This window comes from Lissotriton vulgaris, chromosome 6 (assembly GCF_964263255.1).
Source record: "Lissotriton vulgaris chromosome 6, aLisVul1.2, whole genome shotgun sequence".
In the NCBI taxonomy this organism is placed as follows: domain Eukaryota; kingdom Metazoa; phylum Chordata; class Amphibia; order Caudata; family Salamandridae; genus Lissotriton; species Lissotriton vulgaris.
This window is the reverse complement of record NC_141694.1, coordinates 881,621,545-881,646,443: the sequence shown is the minus strand read 5'-3', so window position 1 is coordinate 881,646,443 and position 24,899 is coordinate 881,621,545. Positions and strand designations below refer to the sequence as shown.

The 24,899-nt window shown below is 47.3% G+C and overlaps 1 protein-coding gene across 1 annotated transcript in view; it reads right to left on the bottom strand.

The window, feature by feature from the left end:
- SYNE1 (spectrin repeat containing nuclear envelope protein 1) overlaps window positions 1-24,899 on the bottom strand; it is a 2,319,318-nt gene that overhangs the window by 265,043 nt on the left and 2,029,376 nt on the right. Inside the window, exon 131 of the mRNA XM_086926873.1 lies at window positions 22,606-22,772. Within this exon, the coding sequence (XP_086782999.1) occupies window positions 22,606-22,772 (167 nt within the window). The remainder of the gene's footprint in view (window positions 1-22,605; window positions 22,773-24,899) is intronic.

Genomic DNA, 24,899 nt, shown 5'->3' with positions numbered 1-24,899 from the left:
AACTTTAATGCTGCGAGACCTATTGCATTGTAAATGCTTGTTCATTTTGTCACGGGAAGTATCTACCTTCGGTCCAAAGAGATGCTCTTTATCAAAAGGCACATTTAAGGCTGCATGACGGACCTCTGGCTTGAATCCAGAACATCTAAGCCATGCATGACTTCTAAGAAGCATGTTGGTATTGATGCCTCTAGTCACTGTGTCTGCTGTGTCTAGGGCACATTGGATGAATTTGTTGGTAATTACCTGCCCTTCTGTAAGAAGTTGTTGGCCTATTTTGTGCTATTCACTGGGGAGGTATTGTAAGAGTTCTTCCATTTCATTCCGATGGGCTCCTTCATAGTGGGGTAGAATAGCCTATGGTTTTGCAATACACTAATGATTGTCTGCTTGTATTGCAATATCAGTATTTCAAAAAATGTAGATAGAATATCATATACTTATTTCCTCTACTATAGCCCCTCACTTCTCTTTAATTAGGGGATTGCAAACTGTATATCACCAACCATTTAAAATGTAAAAATATTTACAATTCCTATTTATTTTCTATTTTCGAAGTAGATACTATTTCCCAAAAGACAGTTCAAAGAAACAAGCAGATACACAAAACGGCAAGTGAAAAAAATGTGAAGGACAAAAATGACACCTCAAGGGCGCACCGCCATCGGGGTAACTGGCAGGTCCTCACCAGATTAGGCCCCTTTTCTCATCACTGGCCGTCATTTTTATTGTCCAGGAAAAGAAAAACAACAGTGTCCAAAAAAAAAAAAAGGAGAAATGTGTGATATGTAAAGTGCAAAGGAGCGAAAGGCAATATCATTCCCCAGTGACAAAGTAATAACATCAAACAGACACACCTCTCATAACACTTTATTTTATTTTCTCAGGTGTCGTCTGTTAAATTAAAAAAAGAGGAAAGGTAGCTTTTATTGCATACCGATACCTATAGCCAGCATGTTTCTCTGCCTACAACAATTGCAGGCAGATTCTTCAGGGCTGGTAACTTTGTCACACCACCTGCGTTGGACACCACGTTCTGCTTGAACTGTCAAATTGGAAAAATAAAAAGAACACATATAGTGAGGATTCACAACCAGTCTCTCTCCAGACTGATGATAAATATTGGTTGTAATTTATTAATTACCCTCTATCAGCTATTGTCTTTCATACCGGCTGAAGGGTGATGAAATAGTGAAAGAAGTATACTCCTCACGTGAGTCTTCTTAAACACGGTACCACAATGTCGTTATTGTTCTATAAAACATAAAAGCTATACAGTGGCCATGTCAACATCATCATTATTTTAATGTATCCAGTTGGACACGCCCCAAAATTAAAGGCATAGGTCCCATATCTCTTAGTGATTTCATCTCGCTATGTGATATGCGATATCTTTAGAATACCAAGAATGTTTTCTATGGAGCCGCCATCAACTCAGAGTATCTAACACGAACTAGCATGTCATATCTTGCCCGGCAAACTACGGCAATTGGGATAGCATTATCGCCGCCTTTATCCTCCCCATCACCCAGGAAACCTTACTCCTCACCGTCAATTGCGTTACCGGATTCCATTCCTCGTACTCGGTGTCTCGGCGTCCTCTACGCTTCTAGTAAGATGACGTACACGCGCTGGGTCACATGATAGACGCCGGCACCACTACGTCCGCCATTTTAAGTTGGGCCAATTCTTACTCACAATCGCAAGGGTTATGAGGAAAATAAAATATAGAGCATTTTCCAATGGACATACAATATTTAGGAGGCACTCGCCGATATCCTAAAAGGTGTAAACTATTCGCTAAAAAATATAAACAAACATATAAACAAAGGTATAAAAGCCTCATGTATTCTTGCATCATTCTTAACCATCTGGACATGACAGCAGAATGATACAATTAATTATCCTTAGAGAATGCAGATCCCTGCTCAAAACAATGATTCTCGACCCTTCCTGTACAGCACAACTCCTAAACGTCATTTGTGCAAGTCGTCATCATAGATAAAGGTAATCTTCATTATGCAAATAGCAATTTTATAGAGCAGGGACTTTGGTCAGACATCAAGGAGTTACCTTATAAGTCAAAAATCACTTGACGCTATTCCATTCAATAATTTCATTTAGACCTATCTGATCACTTCTTTCTTGATAGATCCATTGTGCTTCCTTTGAAAGAAGCACGTCTTCAATGTTCTGAATGGTATCCTTAACTCTCTCCAACACTATCCACGTGAATGTATGTTTTTCTGTGAAGCAGTGTTGTACAAGCTTAGTAGTAAGTTTCCCTGTCCTGATTGTGCTAAGATGTTCTTGCACCCTCACTTTGATCTTCCGTGTGGTAAGGCCAACATAGTAAAGACAGCAATCACATTCTACACGATACACAACATTAGTAGTGTTACAATTACTAAAATGATTCCAAAACCACTCTTTACCAGAGGATAGAATCACACTAGTTGTTTTCTTTGTTAACAAGCACACCGAACATTCCCCACAGGGAAAATGTCCATTGGGGACGGTGGTATCATTCTTGTGTCTTGTACCTGGTTCACGGGTGTGCACAAGATGGTCCTTTAAATTGCTTGCCCGCTTAAAGGCAAACCTAGGCGGTGGCATTTTGAAATCCTTATTAGATAGTAGTGTCCAGTGTTTACAAATGGATTGCCTAATCTTGGTAGCCATAGGGTCGGCAGTTCCTTCATTATAGAAGGAACTGCTCCACCACTGAGGTATACCTTGAACAATCACAGGATTTGGCCAAGAAATTGCAACATCGCAACTATCCATCTAAAGTTGTCAAACAGGCCAAGAAGAGAGCTCTTAATACCCCACGCAGTGCTCTTCTTGAGAAAAATGCAAAGACAAAAGACGAATGTGTCCCTGTGGTTATGACTATGGCTACCAAGATTAGGCAATCCATTTGTAAACACTGGATACTACTATCTAATAAGGATTTCAAAATGCCACCGCCTAGGTTTGCCTTTTAGCGGGCAAGCAATTTAAAGAACAAACTTGTGCATACCCGCGAACCAGGTACAAGACTCAAGAATGATACCACCGTCCCCAATGGACATTTTCCCTGCGGGGGATGTTCGGTGTGCTCGTTAACAAAGAAAACAACTAGTGTGATTCTATCCTCTGGTAAAGAGTGGTTTTTGAATTATTTTAGTAACTGTAACACTACTAATGTTGTGTATCGTCTAGAATGTGATTGCGGTCTTTACTATATCAGCCTTACCACACGGAAGATCAAAGTGAGGGTGCAAAAACATCTTTGCACAATCAGGGCAGGGAAACTTACCACTAAGCTTGTACAACACTGCTTCACAGAAAAACAAACATTCACATGGGTAGTGTTGGAGAGAGTTAAGGATACCATTCAGAACATTGAAGACGTGCTTCTTTCAAAGGAAGCACAATGGATCTATCAAGAAAGAAGTGATCAGATAGGTCTAAATGAAAGTATTGAATGTAATAGGGTAAAGTGATTTTTGACTTATAAGGTAACTCCTTGATGTCTGACCAAAGTCCCTGCTCTATAAAATTGCTATTTTCATAATGAAGTTTACCTTTATCTATGATGACGACTTGCACAAATGACGTTTGGGAATTGTGCTGTACAGGAAGGGTCGAGAATCATTGTTTTTAGCAGGGATCTGCATTCTCTAAGGAGAATTAATTGTATCATTCTGCTGTCATGTCCAGATGGTTAAGAATGATGCAAGAATACATGAGGCTTTTATACCTTTATTTATATGTTTGTTTATATTTTTTAGCGAATAGTTTACACCTTTTAGGATATCGGCGAGTGCCTCCTAAATATTGTATGCCCATTGGAAAATGCTCGATATTTTGTTTTCCTCATAACCCTTGCGATTGTGAGTAAGAATTGGCCCAACTTAAGATGGCGGACGTAGTGGTGCCGGCGTCGATCATGTGACTCAGCGTGTGTACGTCATCTTACTAGAAGCGTAGAGGACGCCGAGACACCGAGTACGAGGAATGGAGTCCCGTAACACGGTTGATGGTGAGGAGTAAGGTTTCCTGGGTAATGGGGGAGGATAAAGGCGGCGATAATGCTATCCCAATTGCCGTAGTTTGCCGGGCAAGATATGACATGCTAGTATGTGTTAGATACTCTGAGTTGATGGCGGCTCCATAGAAAACATTGTTGGTATTCTAGAGATATCGCATATCACATAGCGAGATGAAATCACTAAGAGATATGGGACCCATGCCTTGAATTTTGGGGCGTGTCCAACTGGATACATTAAAATAATGATGATGTTGACATGGCCACTGTATATCATTTACGTTTTATAGAACAATAACGACATTGTGATACAGTGTTTAAGAAGACTCACGTGAGGAGTATACTTCTTTCACTATTTCATCAACCTTCAGCCGGTATGAAAGACAATAGGTGATAGAGGGTAAATAATAAATTACAACCAATATTTATCATCAGTCTGGAGAAGGACCGGTTGTGAATCCTCACTATATGTGTTCTTTTTATTTTTCCAATTTGACAGTTAAAGCAGAACGTAGTGTCCAACGCAGGTGGTGTGACAAAGTTACCAGCCCTGAAGAATCTGCCTGAAATTGTTGTAGGCAGAGAAACATGTTGGCTATAGGTATCGGTATGCAATAAAAGCTACCTTTCCTCTTTTTTTAATTCAACAGACTACACCTGAGAAAATAGAATAAAGTGTTATGAGAGGTGTGTCTGTTTGATTTTATTACTTTGTCACTGGGGAGTGATATTGCATTCCGCTCCTTTGCACTTTACATATCACACATTTTCCTTTTTTTTTTGTTTTGTTTTGGGCACTGTTGTTTTTCTTTTCCTGGACAATAAAAATGACGGCCAGTGATGAGAAAAGGGGCCTAATCTGGTGAGTACCTGCCAGTTACCCCGATGGTGGTGCGCCCGTGAGGTGTCATTTTTGCCCTTCACATTTTATTCACTTGCCGTTTTGTGTGTCTGCTTGTTTCATTGAACTGTCTTTTGGGAAATAGTATCTACTTTGAAAATAGAAAATAAATAGGAATTGTGAATATTTTGAAATTTTAAATGGTTGGTGATTTACAGTTTGCAATCCCCTAATTAAAGAGAAGTGAGGGGCTCTAGTAGAGGAAATAAGTATATGATATTCTATCTACATTTTTTGAAATACTAATATATAAATCACCAAGAGGACAGGGTTTTTGTTGTATTTATGCTTTATGAGTGGAGGGCAACCCTGCCTGTTTTTCCCTCTTTGCTCCTGTTGAATTATATGCTTGTATTGCAACCCTTTTGCCAAATGCATCAATGTGCTTGCTTTCTTTCTCAGGAGGTCGTGTGTACCCAGTAGCCTGACAACTTTTTGCCTTTTTACGAGCAGTAGTTGCAATAATGGAGTCCGGTGGAACCTGACTCCGGATAAAGAGAGGGTCAGAGGGAGCGGCTTTGTATTTTTTGTCCACTCTTGGGATGATGACCCGAGAACGGTCTGGTTCAATGAAAATGTCCTCGTCATGTCTGATCATGCCAGGAAACACGGGCAAATACTGGGTGTCTTAGTGAGGGTGTCAAATAGAAAATTCTGTTCTAGGGGTTCTTTATGCAGCTGAACACTATGAAAAGCTGTTGCCCTTGTGATAACCTGATGAAAGGAAGAGGCATCTTCAAGAGAGTAGGGACGAGCTGGACATAAATCAGGAATATTGGGAGTAGTGGGATCAGTGCCATAAATGTCCCAAGACTCAGGATCCCATAATGGCCTTTCTAAACCCCAATGGTCTGAATGTATGACCCTTGAGGTAATGCATCAATTGGGTAAAATGTTAGAGACAATGGTGGAGGAGAGGGAGGTGGGGATGGAGGCGGTGGAGGAGGTATGGGGTGGAGGACGGTGAGTAGGACTGGTAGCTTTATCCTTTGTGTTCTTTTTAGGAGGAAGAGGAATATACAGTGCCTCCTCAAATGTAAATTTCCTCTTTGGTGGCAGAGAGGCAAGAATCCAACCAGTTCCTTCTTTAATTTAAATCTTTCACTGACAAATAAGGAAAATGCTACTTACCAGTATGCATCTGTTCTTGGCATGTAGGGCTACAGAACCACACACTATTACATAGATCACCATCTGATGGTGGTCCCGGATGATTACACTTTGTTTTTGTCTTGGAAGAGTCTTTGTCTGTTGGATGACTCCTCCTGTAGATCGTAGTGCGCATGGGCATCAACTCCATCTTCAGATTGTTTTCGCCATTGGGCAAATGATGGAGTTGTATGAGTATAAATAAGGATGTCCATACTGGTGAGTGTATGACATTGTTCTGCATTCTGTCCATCAATTGTTGTTTTTGCATTTGTCACCCCGAGTGGGATGGGTATGCTCAGACGTGAGTCCCATGTTCTCCACACCACTGGAGTCAAGCTATCCTGGCTGAAGACGGCTGATAGCCAGAAACCGGTCCTAGGATGCTTGATTCCGGTCCAGGGAAGACATGGCTTGGCAGTTCGGGCTGGACTGTTCCCATGAGGCACTGGGTCAGACTGATTTGCATATAGCCATGTCTGAACTGGGGTGGCAGAGTGGGCTAAAGAACGGTGATGGATTAAACCCAGATCTTTTGACTGGGTGTGAGTGTTTGATTGATTCGGATGCTCCGTCCATCACCGCCCCCTTTTGTACCGCTTTTGGCCGCCATAAGTGTGGCAGGGTATGCTCAGACGTGAGTCCCTTGCTCACTTTGCCACTGGATTCAAGCAAGCCGGGCTGAAGACGGCTGGAATGCCAGAAACCGGTCCTCGAAGCTTGTTTCCGGTCCAGGGAAGACATGGCTTGGCAGTTCGGGCTGGACTGTTCCCATGAGGCACAGGGTCAGACTGATTTGCATATAGCCATGTCTGAACTGGGGTGGCAGAGTGTGCTAAAGATCGGTGATGGATTAAACCCATATCTTTTGACTGGGTGTGAGTGTTTGATTGATTCGGATGCTCCGTCCATCACCACCCCCTTGTGTACCACTTTTGGCCGCCATAAGTGTGGCAGGGTATGCTCAGACGTGAGTCCCTTGCTCACTTTGCCACTGGATTCAAGCAAGCCGGGCTGAAGATGGCTGGAATGCTAGAAACCGGTCCTCGGAAGCTTGTTTCCGGTCCAGGGAAGACATGGCTTGGCAGTTCGGGCTGGACTGTTCACATGAGGCACAGGGTCAGACTGATTTGCATATAGCCATGTCTTAAGTGAGGTGGCAGAGTGGGCTAAAGAACGGTGATGGATTAAACCCAGATCTTTTGACTGGGTGTGAGTGTTTGATTGATTCGGATGCTCCGTCCATCACCACCCCCTTTTGTACCGCTTTTGGCCGCCATAAGTGTGGCAGGGTATGCTCAGACGTGAGTCCCTTGCTCACTTTGGCACTGGATTCAAGCAAGCCGGGCTGAAGACGGCTGGAATGCCAGAAACCGGTCCTCGGAAGCTTGTTTCCGGTCCAGGGAAGACATGGCTTGGCAGTTCGGGCTGGGCTGTTCCCATGAGGCACAGGGTCAGACTGATTTGCATATAGCCATGTCTGAACTGGGGTGGCAGAGTGGGCTAAAGAACGGTGATGGATTAAACCCAGATCTTTTGACTGGGTGTGAGTGTTTGATTGATTCGGATGCTCCGTCCATCACCACCCCCTTTTGTACCGCTTTTGGCCGCCATAAGTGTGGCAGGGTATGCTCAGACGTGAGTCCCTTGCTCACTTTGCCACTGGATTCAAGCAAGCCGGGCTGAAGACGGCTGGAATGCCAGAAACCGGTCCTCGGAAGCTTGTTTCCGGTCCAGGGAAGACATGGCTTGGCAGTTCGGGCTGGACTGTTCCCATGAGTCACAGGGTCAGACTGATTTGCATATAGCCATGTCTGAACTGGGGTGGCAGAGTGGGCTAAAGAACGGTGATGGATTAAACCCAGATCTTTTGACTGGGTGTGAGTGTTTGATTGATTCTGATGCTCCGTCCATCACCACCCCCTTTTGTACCGCATACTGTTGAGTAGCATTTCCGTTCGAGGCATATGGGCTGCAGACCACACACTATTGCATTGATTGCACAGTAGTTTTCTCCCTTAGCGGCGACCACCTGTATCTGTTGCAGTAGTTTGAAATAATGTTTTGAGTACAGCGTGGCCCGCAGTTGCTTGTTGATTTGCCTGCACATCTACACAGTAGTGTTTTGTAAATGTGTGCGATGTAGACCATGTAGCTGCTTTACAGATATCATCTAATGGTATATTTTTTAGGAATGCCATAGATGCCCCTAATTTACAGGTAGAATGAGCCCTAGGGGGAATGGATAGAATGCGTTTTGCGTTTTGGTAACATATTTGAATGCACTTAACAATCCACCTTGCAATGCCTGATTTTGAAATAGGATTGCCTTTGTGTGGACGAGAAAAGGACACAAACAGTTGTTTTGTTTTACGAAACGGTTTTGTCCTATCAATGTAGTAGGGGAGTGCTTTTTTTACATCCAATGTGTGTAGAGCTCTTTCTGCAACTGTCTGTGGTTGGGAAAAGAATACTGACAACTCAAAAAATTGTTTGAGGTGGAATGGTGAAATGACTTTAGGCAGAAATTTCGGGTTTGTCTTAAGAACCACTTTGTTGTGATGGAGATGTATAAATGGTTCTTGAATTGTTAATGCCTGAATCTCACTTACTCTTCTGAGTGAGGTAATAGCAACTAAAAATGCAACATTCCATGTAAGGAACTGTAACTCACACTTATGTAATAGTTCAAACGGAGGACCCATAAGTCTAGTTAGAACAATATTTAAATTCCATACCGGAGAGGGTGGTATTCTGGGAGGATTTATTCTTTTTAATCCTTCCATAAGCGCCTTGATGGCAGGTACTCTAAACAACAGCAAATGTTGTCTGTTTTGAAGATAAGCTGCTATAGCAGCAAGATGTAACCTGATTGAAGAGTATGCTAAATTACATCTTTGTAGATGAAGTAGGTAGCATATGATGTTTTGTATGGAAACATCTAAAGGGTTAATGTTGTTATTTGTGCAATACACAACAAACCTTTTCCACTTGGCTGCGTAGCATGCTCTAGTGGTGGGGCGTCTCGCTACTTTTATGACATTCATGCAATCAGACGGAAGATTGAGGTATCCAAATTTTAAGACCTCAGGAGCCAAATCGCTAGATTGAGCTGCATTGGGTCTGGATGCATGATCTCTCCATGGTTATGTGTCAGTAGATGTGGGGAGAGTTTTAATTTTTGATGTGGTACTACTGATAGCTCTAGTAGTGTGGTGTACCACGGTTATCTTGCCAACGTTGGTGCTATGAGAATCAATGTGAGGGAATGTTGCTGTAGCTTGTGTACCACTAACGGAATTAGTGGGAGAAGTGGAAAAGCGTACGCAAATTGCCCACCTCCATATGCTCTGCGCCAGCCAGGAGAGCTGTACGGAGTGTGTTCCTCCTTGCTTTTTGATATAATACATGGCCGTCATATTGTCCGTACGGACCAGAACAGCCTTTCTTGACAGATAATGTTGAAACGATTTTAGAGCTAGGAAAATCGCTAACAACTCCAGATTATTTACGTGTAGTAACTTTTTTTGCGGTGTCCATGTACCTTGTACTGTGTGTTTCTCTAAATGCGCTCCACCTCCTGTGAGAGATGCGTCTGTGGTTAGCACCACCTGTGCAACAGGCTCTATGTACAGCCGGCCATTGGAAAGGTTTTTGGTGTTCCACCACTGCAGAGAGGGATATGTCAGGTCATCTACCACCACCAGATCTGTTATTTGTTGTTGAGCATGATTCCACTGACTTGCCAAATACTCTTGTATGGGGCGCATTTGTAGTCTTGCATATGGTACTATGAAAATGCAAGATGCCATCATTCCTATTAATTGCATGAACACTCGAGCTGGTAATGAGTGTTGTGGCTGGAATATTTGTATAAGATCTTGCATACTTTGTATCCTTGTAAGATTGGGGTATGCAATTGCTTTGGAGGTATCTATTGTGGCACTTAGATACTGTTGAGATAGGGATGGTTGGAGGTGTGACTTCTTTTGATTTACTGTGAATCCCAGCTTGTGCAACAGACAGATGGTCGGATGCGTGTGCTGTACACATTTAGGACTTGGATTTTATTAACCAGTCGTCTAGGTATGGGAAGACATGAATGTTGTCCCTTCTCAAGTGTGCTGCTACTACTGCTAGACACTTTGTAAACACTCGAGGTGCTGTAGTTACTCCGAAAGGGAGTACTTTGAATTGGTAGTGTTGATCTTCTAGTACAAATCGAAGGTACTTTCTGTAAGATTGATGGATAGCAAAGAAGTTGCCTTGTTTTAACAACGGCAGAACTTGTTGTAGTGTGATCATATGGAAATGGTTGGATTGTATGTACTGGTTCAGGGGCCTTAGATCTAGTATAGGTCTGAGGGACCCGTCCTTTTTGGGTATGAGAAAGTATAGGGAGTAAACTCCTGTGTTTTGATGGTGTTTTGGGACAGGTTCTATTGCATTCTTTTGTTATAGAGATGCAACCTCTTGTCTTAGAAGTATGAGATGTTGCTGTGACGCACAAGTTACTTACTTTCGGTAACGATATATATGTAAGAAACAGTAGTTAGTATTAGATTCCTCACCTTGGAATATCCCCAGGCGTCAGACTGGATCCGGATACTTTTGCGTAGCAGTACCCTTGCGCGTCGGTAGGTGTTGTCTGCAGCTCCTCGTCTGTCGTCGGCATCGTTGGCGCCAGGATGATGTCGCCGGAGTACTTAGACGCCGCCCTCACGCGCTGACATTAGTTCTTATACACAGCTTTTCCGCGCAGAGCCATGATAAAAACCAACACTGGTGCCATAAAACTAGGGCCCTGAAAGGGGATGACCTTAACCCTAGATATCGGTTCGCAGAACGGGCCGGGTGGGTGGGGCGGTAAGGAATCTAAAACTAACTACTGTTTCTTACAGATATATCGTTACCGAAGGTAAGTAACTTGTGCATCTGAAAGAAACAGGTTAGTATTAGATTCCTTACCTTAGAATAGATACCCCAGCAATACCAACCCCGTTGGTGGGTCTTCGAACCAATAATCACACCAGAAAGTCCTGGAGGACTGAACGGCCAAAGAAGCCATCCCTCCGGACATGGCTGTCCAGTCAGTAGTGTCTTGCGAACGTGTGCAGCGAGGCCCACGTAGCTGCCTGACAGATGTCCTGCAAGGGGACTCTCCGGCCCAGGGCAGTAGTAGCCACCGTGGCCCGAGTGGAATGGGCTCTCAGCCCAACAAGCGGCTCCTTCTTAGCCAAAGAGTAGGATGCCTTGATGGACAACACGACCCACCGAGAGATGGTCCGTTTGTGCACCGCCCGTCCCTTCTTAGCGCCCACGTAACCAACAAAGAGTTGGTCATCCACCCGGAACTGGCGTGTGCGATCCAGATAGTATGAGAGCGCACGTTTTGGGTCCAAACGGTGGAGCCGCTCTTCCTCTTTAGAGGGATGCGGAGGCGGAAAGAAGATGGGCAAGGTGATGGACTGCCCGATGTGGAAGGCTGTGACTACCTTGGGCAGGAAAGAGGGTCTTGTCTGCTACACAACCTTGTCCGGACGGACAGAAAGGAAAGGAGGCTTGTAGGAAAGAGCCTGGAGCTCACTCACTCTCCTGGCAAAGGTGATGGCAACCAGGAAAGCAGTCTTAAGGGTAAGAAGACGGAGAGGACAGTTATGAAGCGGCTCAAAAGGAGCGCACATCAGGTAAGTCAGAATTAGGTTCAAGTCCCGCTGGGGCATCACGAAAGGAACAGGGGGGAATATATGCGTGATGTCCTTTAAGAACCTATTTACAATCGAGGACTTGAACAAAGAAGGCTGATCAGGTAGCCTTAAGAAGGCGGAAAAGGCAGAAAGGACCCCTTGATAGTGCCCAGAGCAGAGCCCTGCTGGGCAAGAGAAAGAAGGAAGAGGAAAACCTCAGAAAGGGGGGCAGAGAGTGGATCCACAGTCTTTGCTGTGCACCATGCCACAAATCTGTTCCACCTGCAGGCGTATACCGACTTTGTGGAGGGACGCCTGGCTGCCAGAATTACAGTATAAACTTCAGGAGGCAAGTCAAATGGCCTCAACTGTCGCCGCTCAATCTCCAAGCATGGAGGTGGAGACTGGACAGGTTCGGGTGGAGAACCGTCCCCTGTTGCTGCGACAGACGGTCCTCCTGAAGAGGCAGACGAATCGGGGGATCGACAGACATGCTGAGTAGCTCGGGATACGAGTATCTTCGTGCCCAGTCCGGAGCCACAAGGATAACTTGGGCCCGGTCACGTCTGATCTTCTTCAGCACTCTGGGCAGAAGTGGTATAGGCGGAAAGGCGGACTACAGACCGCAGCTCCACTCGCGACAAAAAGCGCCTCGGAGCGAGTGTCGCCTTGGAAATTCCAACGTGCAGAACTGATGACATTGCGCGTTCTCTTCTGTGGCGAATAGATCTAACAAGGCTCTCCCCATTGCTAAAAGAGGCCTGGCGCCACGTCCGAGTTCAGACGCCATTCGTGATCCATCATGCACTGACGGCTGAGTTCGTCTGCCCTTGCGTTCAGGGAACCTGCCAGGTGTTGAACCACCGGGGCATGCCCTGATGTTCCAGCCACTGCCAGAGGCGCAGAGCCTCCTGGCATAGGGTCCACGACCCCACCCCGCCCTGTTTGTTGCAGTACCACATGGCGGTCGTGTTGTCCGTGAACACCTGTACTACACTCCCCCGGACAGAGGGGAGGAATGCCTTCAGTGCAAGCCGGATCACCCGCAGCTCCAGAAGGTTGATGTGGAGCCAGGACTCCGCCGGAGACCAGAGCCCTCTGATCTCCGCCTCTCCCATGTGGCACCCCCAGCCCTGGAGGGAGGTGTCCGTCACAACTACGTGCTCCGGTTGGGGTAGGGAGAGGGATCTGCTGCTGACCCAATCGCGGTCCGTGAGCCACCACTGCAACTGTCTTGCAGTGCCCTCCGAGATCAAGACATGGTCGGACAAGTTGCCCTGATGCTGGGCCCACTGAAACTTCAGGTCCCACTGCAAAGCCCGCATCCGCCACCTGGCGTGATGCACCAGAAGGATGCAGGAGGCCATCAGCCCCAGAAGCCGCAGCTTCAACCTGACCGAGACTCGGGATAACGGCTGAAAGATCGGAATCAGAGCCTGAATATCCCGAACCCGCTGTTCGGGAGGATAAACCCGAAACTGCCCCGAGTCTAGAACTGCTCCGATGAAGAGTAGCTTCTGAGAGGGACACAGGTGTGACTTCGGCACATTGATGGAGAACCCCAGCAGGTGCAGGAGGTCGGCCGTAGTCTGGTGGTGGTTGACGACTGTCTGGGGCGAGCCCGCCTTCAACAACCAGTCGTCGAGGTAGGGGAAGACGGAAACCCCTAACCTGCACAGATGAGATGCGACCACCGCCATCACTTTCGTAAACACCCGTGGGGCGCTGGTAAGGCCGAAGGGGAGCACGGTAAACTGAAAGTGCTCGTGGCCTACCGTGAACCGCAGGTAACGCCGGTGGGCCGGCAGGACGGGGATGTGAAAATAAGCGTCCTGCAAGTCCAACGCTACCATCCAGTCTTCCGGGTTCAGGGCAGCTAAGACCTGAGTCAAAGTCAGCATCTTGAACTTCTCCTTCCGGAGGAAGCCGTTGATGTTCCGCAGGTCCAAGATAGGGCCTTTGCCCTTCTTGGGTACCAGAAAGTAGTGGGAGTAACAACCACACCCTACTTCTGGCCCAGGAACGCGCTCAATGTCCCCCTTGGCCAAAAGGGCCGTAACTTCCTCTTGTAGAAGTTTCAAGGGATCCCACGACAAGCGGTGGTTCTGCGGTGGCATGGCTGGAGGGGATGCCTCGAAGGGGAGGGAGTAGCCCCTTTGGACGATTTGCAGCACCCACCTGTGCGATGTGACAGTGCGCCAGTGGAGGTTGTGATGGCGAACCCAGCCCCCCACTGGCGTCACATGGGCCTGAAAGCTTGGACTAGGAGGGTTTTGAGGCGGATGCTGCAGGGGTAGGTGTGGACTGGCCTCGCCGTTGTCCCCGACCGCCGCCACAGCGGTTTCCACGTCCGCCATTGCGCTGGATGGTAGTCTGCGGCCTGTGGCTGGCAGGACGTGTGGGGGCGCCCCTTCCTTGGCCATGAAAGGAGCGAAAGGCAGCCGTTTGCTGGCGCGGGGCCGAGAAGCCCAAGGACTTGGCCGTAGCCCTGGAGTCCTTAAAGCGCTCAAGTGTATGGTCTGCCTTGTCGCCAAAGAGGCAATGGCCATCAAACGGCATGTCCATAAGGGTGTTTTGGACATCAGCCGAAAAGTTGGCGGACCTCAACCAGGCGTGGCGATGAATCACCACCGTTGTTGCCATCGCTCTGCCCAGTGAGTCTGTGGTATCCAGCCCACACCGGATGGAATACCGTGCCGCATCTCGACCCTCCGCAAGGGCTTTGGCGAGTTTAGTCCGGGCCCCCTCCGGACATTGTGGCAGCACGTCCGCGACCGTGTCCCACAGAGAGTGGGTGTAACGGCCCAAGAGGCACGCAGTGTTGACTGAACGCAACCCCAAACTCAGGGAGGGCAGAAAACTTTTTTCCCGTATTGCTCATACCTCTTGGATTCCCGATTGGGGGGAGCCGTCGGGAATGTGGTCTGGGAATTAGAGGCCTGGATGACCAGGCTCTCGGGGTGGGGTGGGTGGACAGGAAGCAAGGGTCGCCCAGAGCCGAGTGGTGGTGCCTGGCCACGTTCCTATCTACAGGTGGACCTGTAGCGGGCTAGGACCAAAAGTCCAGAAGAACGCCTGACAAGTCTTCATTTAAAGGCAGCAGAGGCTCGACCGAGCTTGCCTGCGGTTTAAGGACCTCAGTGAGGAGGTTAGTCCTCACGGCCGTGACGGGGAGCTCAAGGCCGAAGGCATTGGCAGCCCGCGTCAGCATCACACTATAGGCAGCCCCCTCCTCCATAGCCACGGTAGGAGGGGAGACAAAACCAGTGTTGGGCGAAGTGTCCAGACCACTGGCCTCCCCAAGCTCACCTGTCCAGTCCTGAGAAGACTGGCACTCACGTGCCAGAGGGTCCTCGGACCCCTCCCAATCCTCCTGCCCACACATCACCTGGTACTCACGTTCAAAGGATGGGGCCGGGTCATAGAAATAGAAATCTCCAAGTGGCATCGAATACGGCGCTCCGACGCCGGACCCGAATCGAGGGTAGGACTGGGGACGACGTCATCCTGGGACGGCGCCGGGGGCGACACCCTGGGGGCCGGCACCGGCGAGGTCGACCGGCGATGACCCGGATCCGGCGGGGCCCTGTGGCGTCGCGACCGAAGTCGCCGACGGTGCCGGGGCCAAAGCACCCGACGGCACCGCGGCCGAAGCACCCGGCCCGCTTGGGGATCCAGTTGGGCCACTTGGCCCGAAGGCGCTGCGGAACCCGACGAAGGAGTGAGCAACCTCATGGCCATGAGGAAGGTCTCGATCTCCTCTGGCGTTGCGTGGGGGCAGTGTCGCCCGAACCCCTGGCCGAGTCGCGCGAGCATCGGGGGGAGTCAGAAGAGCCTTTCGCACTTCTTCTGCCTTCTTGTCGCCTCTTCAACTTCTTGTGCCTCTTACCTGAATACTTCGAGCCTGAAGACCGATGACGACTCCCGGATCTGTGGTGACTCCGGCTCCGCGACCGGTCCCTCGACCTCCTTCCGGACCGGACCTCGAGCGGCGCAGGGCTGACTGCCGGAGCTAGAGTCGCTTGCAGGACCGCTCCCGTCTAACTTTGGACGTCAGGGGCCGGCAGTCGGTGCAGGCCTTGTCGTCGTGGTGGGGGCCCAGACAGTGAAGGCACTGGCGATGGGGGTCAGTTACTGACATCATTCGGCAACAATCGGCGCAGGGTTTGAACCCGGGCATCCCTACCGGCACCGTTGGAGTCGATAGACTTCGAAAGATGATCAAAAAGGATCGAAAAAGATAGTCAACAATTAACTATGGGTATAACTTTTTCCGGATCTGTGCTTGCTGGCGCGGAAAAAAGAAGAACTGACGTCAGCGCGCGAGGGCGTCGTCTAAGTACTCTGGCGAGGTCATTCCGGCGCCAACGACGCCGACGACGGAAGCGGAGCCGCAGACGACACCTACCGACGCGCAAGGGTACTGCTACGCAAAAGTTTCCGGATCCAGTCTGACGCCTGGGGATATTCTAAGGTAAGGAATCTAATACTAACCTGTCTCTTTCAGATTTGGGACGTTGTCTGGGTGGTATTGTTAGAGGAGTGGAAGTGAGCTCCAGGCAATAACCTGACTGAATTATTTGTCTTACCCACCTGTCTGTGGTGATGGGGTTCCAGACAGGTAGGAACTGTTGTAATCTCCCCCCCGACAGGAGTGGAAGGGTCTGGGGGATGGAAGGGAAGTCACTGTTGGGGAGTAGAGGCATTGCGGTTGTTGTTGCCTCTGCCCTTATTGTTGTTACCTTTATATCATCCTCTATAATACCCTCTGCTGGGTGAGGTTTGGGTGGGTGCATTATAAGAAGAGGAAGTGTTGTCAGTTTGAAACCCCTTAGATGCGCCTCTATATGAGGAGTGACGAAAAGACGCTCTATGGGTCTGCGTTTGTAAAGCTCCCATGGATTTTGCTGTATCTTTTTTCATCTTCTCTAGTGCACTATCAACTGTTGGACTAAAGAGATGTTACTGGTCAAAGGGTTGATTCAAAATACTGGCCTATACTTCTGGTTTGAACCCAGAGATGCGTAGCCATGCATGTCAACACAACAGTACTCCCGTGTTTATTGCTCTAGAGGCTGTGTCTGCAGTGTCTAATGCACAGCGGATTGGGGTATTTGTAATAACCTTGCCTTCTTGTATTAGATCAGAAGCCCCGGTCTTATATTGCTCTGGTAAATGTTGCATGAGTAATTCTAACTCATCATAATGAGCTCGATCATATCTCGCTAACAAAGCTTGAGTGTTAGCAATTCTCCAGGCATTGGCTGCTTGTGAGATTATGCATTTCCCTGAAGCATCTAAAAGCTTAGACTCTTTACCAGGGGGTGGAGCATCCCCTGTTGTCTGCAAGTTAGTTATTTTTCTCGCATTTGATACTACCAATGAGTCTAATGGCAGCTGATCTTTGATGTATGCTGGGTCAGTTGGATCCGCTTTATACTTTTTTCCAGTCTGGGGTTTATTACCCTGGCTCTGACGGGGTCTTTCAATACCTCTGGTGCATGTCTCACCACTCCACTAAGTATTGGTAATGTGGTTGTGGTTTTATGTGACAACAGTAGTGTATCCATGAGGAAATCTTCTTCCACTGGATCTGTGTAAGTCTACTCCATGAAATGTGGCTGCTCTATGAATGAGCTGTGTAAACCCAATAGTGTCATCTGGTGGAGATGGTCTAGAAGGGTATACATCATCTTGTGGCAGATCTGGTGCATCTGGCACATTATAACCCTCCCAGGGATCATCTGATGGCCCAGGAATATTGTCTGGGTCATCTGTGTCGTCTATATGATGCTCACTTTTTACCCCCTATGAATAATTGTCTTCATCATCATCATCCTGTGGTATAATGCTTTGTGTGCTGGATGGTGAGTGTACTGGAGAAATATCTGCTGGTATCTCTATTAATGGTGAAGGAATTCTTATGGGGGAAGTTTGAGCATGCTTTTTGAGAGGAACTGGAAGTGGTTTAGAATAGTCAATTTTCCTCTTTTCAGGCACTGTAATAACATGTCCAGTCTTTGGATTAATATGAAGTGTTTTTTGCTTTGGGTCTGGTTGGTAAAGCTCTTCTGCTGAAAAATCCTTTTTCGGTGCTGATTTATCTTGTTTGGGACCAAAATGCTTAGGTTTTACAGTGTCTATTGTCTTTGGAGCAGATTTTGGTTTTGGTTCCAAAGACTTGGTCTTTCTCGGATCTGCGCTCTTTGGATCCGGAATCTTTGCTCCCGGAGTGCGTATGGAATCATAGACCTTCGGAGCTGAAGTGTGTTTCGATGCCGAAGCAGGCTTCGGGTCGAGTTTTTTCGGAACCGGAGTGGTCTTCGGTTCGGCAGGCTTGGGAACGTCTTTCGGTGCTGAGCTTGTTTTTGGCTCGACCGGTTTTGGCGCCGATGGCTGCTTCGGTGCCAAGGTTAATTTTGGTTTGAGGACCTTTTGCTTGTCAGGACCGACAGACTGACTCGAGCCTGAGTCGACTAGAGGTTTTTTTGTACTCTTCGTTGCCGAGCCAGAAGGCGGGGCGTCTGAAGGTTTTAGTAGGTGTGCACAAGGACCCGGAGGTGGAGGTGGAACCGAAACCTGTCCCGGTATGGGAGATGAACAGAGTCGATGCTTGTACTCACAACCTGTTGACCAGCTGGAAGAAGATCGTCGTCTTCCGATTGATCCTCGGTTCTGGAAGCTGAATCCTCTGCTTCAGAAACAATGTCGTCCTGCTACTGTTCTTCGGACTCTACTTTGATCGGAGCCTCGTCTATGATGAGGTCTGGTGTCGATGAAGATGACTGTGCCATGACTCTTCGAGCTTGACGGTCCCGGATGGTCTTCTTGGACCATCTTGAACGAAGCGCAGGCCTCACAGTCTTGACTCTCGTGCTCTGGAGACAAGCACCGATTGCAAACCTCATGAAGATCAGTGTGAGGGAATTTGTGTCCACACTGAGGGCACTTCTTGAAAGGTGTTCTTCCCATGAGTCAAAGGCCCATGGCGCAGTTGGGCCCGACGGCCCGGACGAACACTGGAATCAAGAAGCGCAAGCCTTTCTTCGACGCGGGTAACCGGAATTACTGTCAAAGACGATACCGATGGTCTGATGAAGGTCTTGAAGTCGAAAGGAGATCGGTAACGGGACCGGACGATAAACACATCCAAGCCCGAAGGCGGAAAAAAACAATCTGAAGATGAAGTTGATTCCCATGCGCACTACGATCTACAGGAGGAGTCATCCAACAGACAAAGACTCTTCCAAGACAAAAACAAAGTGTAATCATCCGGGCCCACCACCAGATGGTGATCTATGCAATAGTGTGTGGTCTGCAGCCCATATGCCTCAAACATATCTTTTTCAGAATGGGTTCAACAGGAGAAACAGAAGTCAATGAAGGCCTGGAGTCTTTCCACTGCGAAGATTTCGGTACTCATGGTTTTGACTTGAAACTGTGGTGCTTGCTTGGCACAGAGCTAGATGTGGTTGGTTGGTGGGTCGTTACAGAAGGTCAGATCAATCCAGAAGAATGTCCTCGGTCCGGATAGGTCGATACTAAAGGCTTACATTTGGAATGAATTTTCAATGCAGAGTTGGAGAAGGGACATCTCAAACAGTTTTTCGGATCTGACCATGGCCTGAAGACAGTGGTGATCGGGCGGGCTCTGATAGTGGGAGCAGCGAATATTTTGTGGCCGACATGGTTGGAGGAGGAGGAGCTGGGGCGATATTACTCACACGTTATCCAGATGGGAGTTTGTAGCTATATTAGTCGGAATCTGGCTCAGATCACTATGTCTCCCATCTTTATGTCAGAGCTGGAGCTTTCATCAATAGAGAAAGCCCTCTCTACTTCAGTGGTTGGCTCTTCATATGCGTGTTCTTCATCAAAGTGGTTGGGAGTGTCATCTACGTTCCTTCGAGACATTTTCAGCTGATGGGCTCATCGATCCCAAAGGGTTTTCTTGGAGAGAAACAAATTACATGTGTCGCAGTTGGCTTCTTTATGGTCAGGCGAAAGGCATAGGTTGTACACTAGGTGTTGATCTGTGTGAAGGTATTTTGCGTGATAATGTGGGCCCAATCTAAATAGTGTATGTTCCATTAGAAACGCATCTTCGATGGACGTGGCAGCACGTGGGAAGGTAGGCCGAGATGGGTGGCGCACTGAAGGATGGCCGATCAAATCCGAACCGATGATATTCAAGTGCAGCGCAGAAGTGGAAAAGCGTGATCAAAAACAATATTAGAGACATTAAAGAAAGTGAAGAATCATACTGAACGGAGTTGAAATACGGAGCAGAGGCACACATGTCCGAACTCAACAGCTGAGAGAAAACAATCTAACAAAACAGTCGATGTCCAGGTGCAGTATCACAGAGTGGAGGAGTCTCTCGGTTGCATGACACGAAAGACTGCTTTGAAGAAAAACAACTTACACTACTCTGGATCCAACACTATATGGCATGAGTTTGCAGAGCATGTGTATCTACAGTCACACGTGCCAACAAACATGTTATTTCCTCAATCCTAAGCCTATACTGCTCACCCCCTAAAAGGGAGACAACTACGCATTATGCCTCTGGTGTCAGCCTTCTTCTACACAGATATTCAGAGCTCCCTAAAGTAAAAAGTGAACGGTGGAACCTCAAATCAACTACTTTAGGGGGTGAAGCAATTCTAGTAAAGTGCATTTTATTTTCAGGTGTGGCAGCTCCATGCAACATGCCAGGGGAGCAGGCACTCTCAGTTTGCATACTGGCTTCCACAAAACTACCAGGCCAATCAGGTGTTCTTGCTGGAGTTTTCCCTCCAAAAGAACACAAGGTGTATGGTTGGGCATATAACCCATCTTCTTTTTATTCCATGTGAAGAAGTGGGGGTGCTATTTGGGCACTTCCTTGTTTAATAATTGCTCCTATCAAACCATGTGATAACCTTTTCATTCTGGCTTTGTCCAAGTCAACTCCACCGAACGGTACTTTCTGCTTTATGTACTACAAGTTTGTATGAAGTCAGACAGACGCTCTTGGTTTCATAATTACTTCTACAGGAATAGGGGAAAATCAGAAAAAGGGTAAGCATGCAAGAAGCAGGGGACACAACAGCAGCATTGACTGTTACCATACCCTATTAACCTGCAACATAATGTGTTTCATACATCCATTAGGAAAACCAACATTGGTACCAAACCTCTCACGTGTCAACCTGCTCTCAGCATACAATTGAGGAGCTCCATGGGGCCCACTTATGACATACAACATATCTACTGCAGGGATCCTGTAAGCAGTGTCCTCAAGAAGGATAATGTAAAAAGGCCTGTACCACACTACAATATTCGCCAGACCATACAGGGAATAATGTTATGCATTGGTTATTGAAGTGGTAGCCAACAATCTCAAAAGGAGTACCAATGTGGTTTGTATATTACCCCACAGATTAGCACTCTTTTGGTGAGCAACATAATAATTCATTGTCGACCTGCCAGAAAACTTAGAACAAGTGTTTACTGCACAAGAAAACCTAACAGGTCTGACAGAAGGAAAATTTAAGGAACACATTATCACTGGGACACAGCACCAGAAACGATTCATCTAATTACCTCATCATAAATAAGGAATCTGGGAACTCTTTCTTCCAAAAAAATACTGTACACTCCACAAGTAACCAGTGTTGCAGGACGTCAGTCTGCTGCTCTCTCTTGTCCTACTCTGAACAAGCCTCCCACAACTCCAGATTGACTAATGGGTGGAGCTGACAAGAGTCGTTTTCATAGAACATCTTAACTACTGCAACATCATCTACAAAGGTCTCCCCCAAAAAACCTAATAAGGGGTTATAGACACTAAAGAACCACATAGCCACCATGTGTTTAAACTGTCATATGCATAACTACATAAAAGCAGCTCTTAAAGAACTCAATCAGTTTCTGGTGAAAAAGAAGATCAAACTTGGCACCACTCCCAAGGGAATTTTTGAGCACAGGCCCAGGAAAACTGGGGAATTCTGGGCCATACTGAACTTTAACCAGACACCTTTTCCGGCAACAGCATACCTGAATAACCAATAAACCTTGCAGAGGCTGACTGGAGGAAAATACAGGCAAAACCAGCAAAGGCAAGGTGGCGCAGCTTCCCAAAGCCAAGTGGATTACTTTTGTCCAAAGGATTCTACTTCTTCAAGTGCTTGCATTTTTCCTAATTGTATTTTCTCGACACAATTGCAGGTTACGTAAACAAAAATAAAACTCCTGCTATTGAGTGTGGGAGGAACATATCTGTGGTAGGAGTGTTGGGTTCGGAGGACAAATACCTCTGTGTCCTTGGGGCAAAGTTCTAGGGTAGGTAGTATGGGGACCCACAAAAGTAGGTTAATGATTCTGAGTGAGATATGTGGAGCACTCACAAGGGAAAATAAACTATACCTTTAACTTTGACGCTGTGAACACACACAAAAAGAAGCACTTTCAAAAGTTTAAATAACACGCACAGCCATAGGAGTTATGACCAGTTTCAGCAAATAAGAAGTGTTAGGCTCCTCAACTACTATGAAGCTTGAAAGTTATCCTGTTGTTAGTCAGAAAGTGTTCTTGGTTGTGATTGCTGTACTCTTGGCTACCAAATTATTGTTGCTAATGTTTTATTATGTGCTGGCAGCATCTACTGAATGCTAATTATGGATGACAATGCTTCTGGCTTGATAGTTACCTATGACAGAGTTATTCACATGTTGCCTCTGTTCATGTGTCTGCTGACTGCTGGCAAAGTACCCAAACTCTTTGAATTGTGCAGTAAACTTAAACTTCACAAGAGATGATGTCTGATCAAGTGCCATCTAAAATAGTTGTACCTTGCTCCAATCAGATCAAGTAAATGCTGCCATCTGTCGTTGACCTTGCCAAGTTTGTAATCGATTTCTGATGCCTTGCTGTCATGGCTGGCTATGGCAAGTCGCTCTCCCATTTGCTGCAGTTGCAACTTTTTCTCATGACCAATGGCAATTTCCTCTTGATAGTCCTAAGAAGAAAATGTATGTCACAAAATGTTTTTTTCGAATCAATTCTTCTAGGCTATTAATTCTGATAATGAACCAAGAGAACAAATGAACCCTCCCCTGACCTCACTAATCCCAAACAGGACTATATGGAAACCCAAATATTACACCAAACACTACTTGCACACATCTGTCTGGAGTCTTAGGAGTACATTTAGGGATGCTTCAGAACTACATATCCAAGACGCAAGACAGTGGAATGAAGGCTAACACATTATTGCAAAAAATTGCCTACATTTTTCCCTATGTTGGTTATCCTTTCACAGCACTGCTAATACACTCACATTAGTATGTGACTTTGCAGCCTAGAAAAACTGGATGAATTAACACTTCAACCCATCAGATGAGAATGGGTGGGTGAAGAACAAGTTACTTACCTTCGGTAACGATATATCTGTAAGAAACAGTAGTTAGTATTAGATTCCTTACCTTAGAATATCCCCAGGCGTCAGTCTGGATCCAGAAACTTTTGCGTAGCAGTACCCCTGGGCGTCGGTAGGCGTCGTCTGCAGACGTCCCCTGCGGCTCCGCGTCCGTCGTTGGAGTCGTGCGCCGTGATGACGTTGCTGGAGTATATAGACGCCGCCTCCGCGCGCTGACGTCAGTTCTTTGTACACAGCTTTTCCGCTCCAGAACATGCAGAGCCATTCAAGAACCAACACTGGTGCCATTTGAAACTAGGGCCCTGAAAGGGATGTCCTTAACCCTATGTATCAGTTCGCAAAACGGGGAGGATGGGTGGGGCGGTAAGGAATCTAATACTAACTACTATTTCTTACAGATATATCGTTACTGAAGGTAAGTAACTTGTTCATCTGAAAGAAACAGGTTAGTATTAGATTCCTTACCTTAGAATAGATACCCCAGCAAAACTAACCGCGGTGGTGGGTCTGCGAACCAATACAAGCTCACACCAGAAAGTCCTGGAGGACAGAACGGCCAAAGAAGCCATCCCTCCGGACTTGACTGTCCAGGCAGTAGTGCCTCGCAAATGTGTGCAGCGAGGCCCACGTAGCCGCCTGACAAATGTCCTGCAAGGGGACTCCCCGGCCCAGGGCAGTAGTAGCCGCCGTGGCCCGAGTGGAATGGGCCCTCAGCCCAACAGGAGGCTCCTTCCGAGCCAAAGAGTAGCACGCTTTGATGCACAGAACGACCCACCGAGAGATGGTCCGTTTATGCACCGCCCGTCCCTTCTTCGCACCCACGTAGCCAACAAACAGTGGGTCATCCACCCGGAACTGGGGTGTGCGATCCATATAAAATGAGAGCGCACGTTTTGGGTCCAGACGATGGAGCCGCTCTTCATCCTTTGAAGGATGCGGAGGCGGGAAGAAGGAGGGCAAGGTAATGGACTGCCCGATGTGAAAAGCAGAAACAACTTTGGGCAGGAAAGAAGGTCTAGTTCTCAGAAACACCTTGTCTGGATGAATGGACATGAAAGGAGGTTTGACAGAAAGAGCCTGGAGCTCACTCACTCTCCTGACAGAGGTGATGGCAACCAGGAAGGCCGTCTTTAAAGTCAGGAGACGGAGAGGACAGGAATGAAGTGGCTCAAAGGGAGCACACATCAAGAAGGTCAGAACCAGGTTCAAGTCCCACTGAGGCATCACAAACGGAACAGGTGGATACATGTGTGTGATGCCCTTCAAGAATCTTGTTACAATAGGGGATTTGAACAAAGAAGGCTGATCAGGTAGCCTCAGAAAGGCCGAAAGGGCAGAAAGGTAGCCCTTGATAGTGCCCAGAGCAGAGCCCTGCTGGGCAAGAGAGACAAGAAAGAGGAAAACCTCGTAAAGAGGGGCAGAAAGAGGGTCCACAGCCTTTGCTGTGCACCATGCCACAAATCTGTTCCCCCGGCAGGCGTATACCGACTTAGTGGAGGGACGCCTGGCTGCCAGAATCACATCACAGACTTCAGGATGCAAGTCAAATGGCCTCAACTGTCGCCGCTCAATCTCCACGCATGGAGGTGGAGGCTGGACAGGTTCGGGTGGAGGACCGTCCCCTGCTGCTGCGACAGAAGGTCCTCCTGAAAGGGCAGGAGATCGGGGGACCGATTGACATGCTGAGTAGCTTCGAGCCCAGTCCGG